Genomic DNA, 2685 nt, shown 5'->3' on the forward strand with positions numbered 1-2685 from the left:
TTCTATTTCTTTGTAAGAGTTGTTGGGTTTAGATAAGGTTTCGAAGATTGAAGACAATGGAGATCGCGCATTTCTTATTTGGAATTTTTGGTGGGTTCTTTTTAATTCATCAATCAACTTTCTTTCGCTCCTGGTTTTCTTTTTCTTCTTCTTCTTCTTGTTTCTTGAAGAAGTTGCTAACTTACTGTTCTTAGTGTTTTTTTTGTTTTTTTTCCAAAGGGACTAATTAGCGGTTTCTCTCTGTTTCTTTCTCCTCTGTAACAGGAAATGCCACTGCATTGTTTCTCTTCTTGGCTCCAACGTATGCACCGGACTTGTTCATTTAGCTCGCTCTCTCTCTCTCTCTCTCTCTCTCTCTCTCTCTCTCTCTCTCTCTCTCTCTCTCTCTCTCTCTGTTAGCTAGGTTAAGCTAAAGCTAATGTGTATTTATGGATAATTTGTCGATAGGATCACGTTCAGGAGGATCATAAGAAGCAAGTCTACAGAGCTGTTTTCTGGCATTCCATATGTAATGACCATGCTCAACTGCCTCCTTTCTGCTTGGTGTGTGCTCTTCTCGTCTCTCTTCAACTACCTATTTTCTTTTCGAATTGTGCTGTTTTACGCTTTCTAGAACAGTACGTAGTTTGGTTTAGCTTTAGAAGGGTAATCTTGTCAACTAATTGCTTTTGTTTATCAAGAATAACCCGAAAGGCAAAAGATATCTAGCCATGATCTTCGGAACGTACATCCTCAAACCACATGATATTTGAAGTAAACCAGTGCTGATGTTTTTCTTCCTGCTATGCTTTATAATTAATAGTCTGTTAGTACTGTTTTGCGGCTTAACTTACTATATATTCTGGTATATATATTAGACACAACGAACAAAGCATAGTGCTGTTTTTTCTTTTTCTTTTTTCCTTGATTGATGATTCAGCTGATTTATAGCTAATTAGGATCTATTAAGTTTGTTGACTCAACTTGAGTTTTTTGCATGTTAATTAGGGCAGGTGCATCTGTTATTTCTGGTTACATTAATTTTGTCGACTCGCCACCAGTTAATTGTTGATACTATACTTTGTGGCAGGTATGGAATGCCCTTTGTGTCTAAGAACAACATTCTGGTGTCAACAATCAATGGAACTGGTGCAGTAATTGAGGCAATTTATGTCTTGACCTTCATCATCTATGCACCAAAGAAGGAGAAGGCTAAATTCATTGGCCTCCTCACGCTTGTGCTCACCACTTTTGCTGGCGTGGCCTTGGTGTCCCTTGTCGTTCTTGATCATGGCAAATCCAGGGAGATATTCTGTGGCTTTGCTGCTGCTATTTTCTCAATCATCATGTATGGCTCCCCTCTGTCTATTATGGTACGTCAAATTACTCTAATTTTCTTCACGGTATACTTGCTGTTCCTGGCCGAGAAAAGAGAAGCATATTCCTTATAATTTGACAAGCTAGCTCCTTTGTTATTATAGTTTTGAGCGTGTGCATGTATCATTTAGTATTAATTGACTGCTGACATTCTGTAGTTTGGGACATGGTTTACTTTCTCCAGAAAATCAGAAAACTGATGATTTTGTTTTTCATGCCAGTCAAAGTGTATTTTATAAGCTGCGAATAATATCTTCTTCGTCGTTTTCTCATTTGGAATGGGAGATACAACCCGCGTGGAGGATATATAATATTATAGTATACGTACGAAGTATAATTAAATTAAGCATGTAGTAGCAACCCTTTATATATAAAATAGGTTTTTCTACGAAGTTTATAATAGTAGGCTATACATGCAGTGCCCTTTTTTGTTAGATAATTATTTTATGTGATTTTTCTTGTACCTGCAGAGGACAGTGGTTAAAACGAAGAGCGTGGAGTACATGCCATTCTTCTTGTCTCTTTTTGTCTTCTTATGCGGCACTTCCTGGTTTGTCTTTGGGCTCCTTGGTGGTGACCTTTTTGTTGCTGTAAGTTAATTAATTTTAGTTATCCCTAATCAATTTACTGATCACGTTAGACCAGCATGCCTGCCCAGTGGGGTTCAATGTTGCAAAAATCTCATCGTTTTATTTTACTGGAAATATGCTTGGCGTGCCATATGTTACAGGTCCCGAACGGAGTTGGCTGTGGTCTAGGGGCATTGCAGCTGATCTTGTACTTCATCTACCGGAACAACAAGGGAGAAGCCAAGAAGCCCGCCCTCCCTGTTAAGTCAATGCAGATGGGTATCGCAAAACTCCACCAAGAGAAGGAATTGGTTGCCAATGGATCCCATGTTGATAAGGTGTAAATGACTTCAATATTGTGCGTGCAAGCTTAAGTTATAATTAAGACACCGGGACTGCCTCGATCCTAGTTTACTTGACAAGCGTGCGTGATGTTACCTTGTTTGCTGCATGCAAGCTTGATCACTTGTTACGAGTCGAGTCTTTGTTCTATTCGAAATCCTCTTGTATTTTCTCTCTCCAAATAATTACAACGCCAACTTTAATGTTGGTACTATACAAACGAAAAGTAGCCTGCTTTCTGTGGGTGTTTTGATGGGTTATCATGTGCTTGAGACTACCTCTTTGTCACTTTCTGTTCATTCCAAATGGATGCAACACGCTATGGTCCCGGAAATTGCTTTAACTACAAGGAAGGGTGCAATTTCTCTCTTCACAATTAGTCGTGTTGGTCAGTTCAAGCTTGCTCTCCCAGCTAGCT

General features: G+C 39.1%; 1 protein-coding gene across 1 annotated transcript; it reads left to right on the plus strand.

Moving 5' to 3' along the window:
* Window positions 1–2320, plus strand: LOC133690966 (bidirectional sugar transporter SWEET1-like). The gene is made up of 6 exons (XM_062111248.1): window positions 1–90; window positions 265–301; window positions 448–543; window positions 1070–1352; window positions 1827–1946; window positions 2087–2320. Exons 1-6 carry the CDS (start codon window positions 57–59, stop codon window positions 2267–2269), a joined length of 753 nt encoding a protein of 250 aa, XP_061967232.1. The 5' UTR covers window positions 1–56; the 3' UTR covers window positions 2270–2320.
* The last annotated feature ends 365 nt before the right edge of the window (window positions 2321–2685 follow it).

Source organism: Populus nigra, chromosome 4 (genome assembly GCF_951802175.1).
Source record: "Populus nigra chromosome 4, ddPopNigr1.1, whole genome shotgun sequence".
In the NCBI taxonomy this organism is placed as follows: domain Eukaryota; kingdom Viridiplantae; phylum Streptophyta; class Magnoliopsida; order Malpighiales; family Salicaceae; genus Populus; species Populus nigra.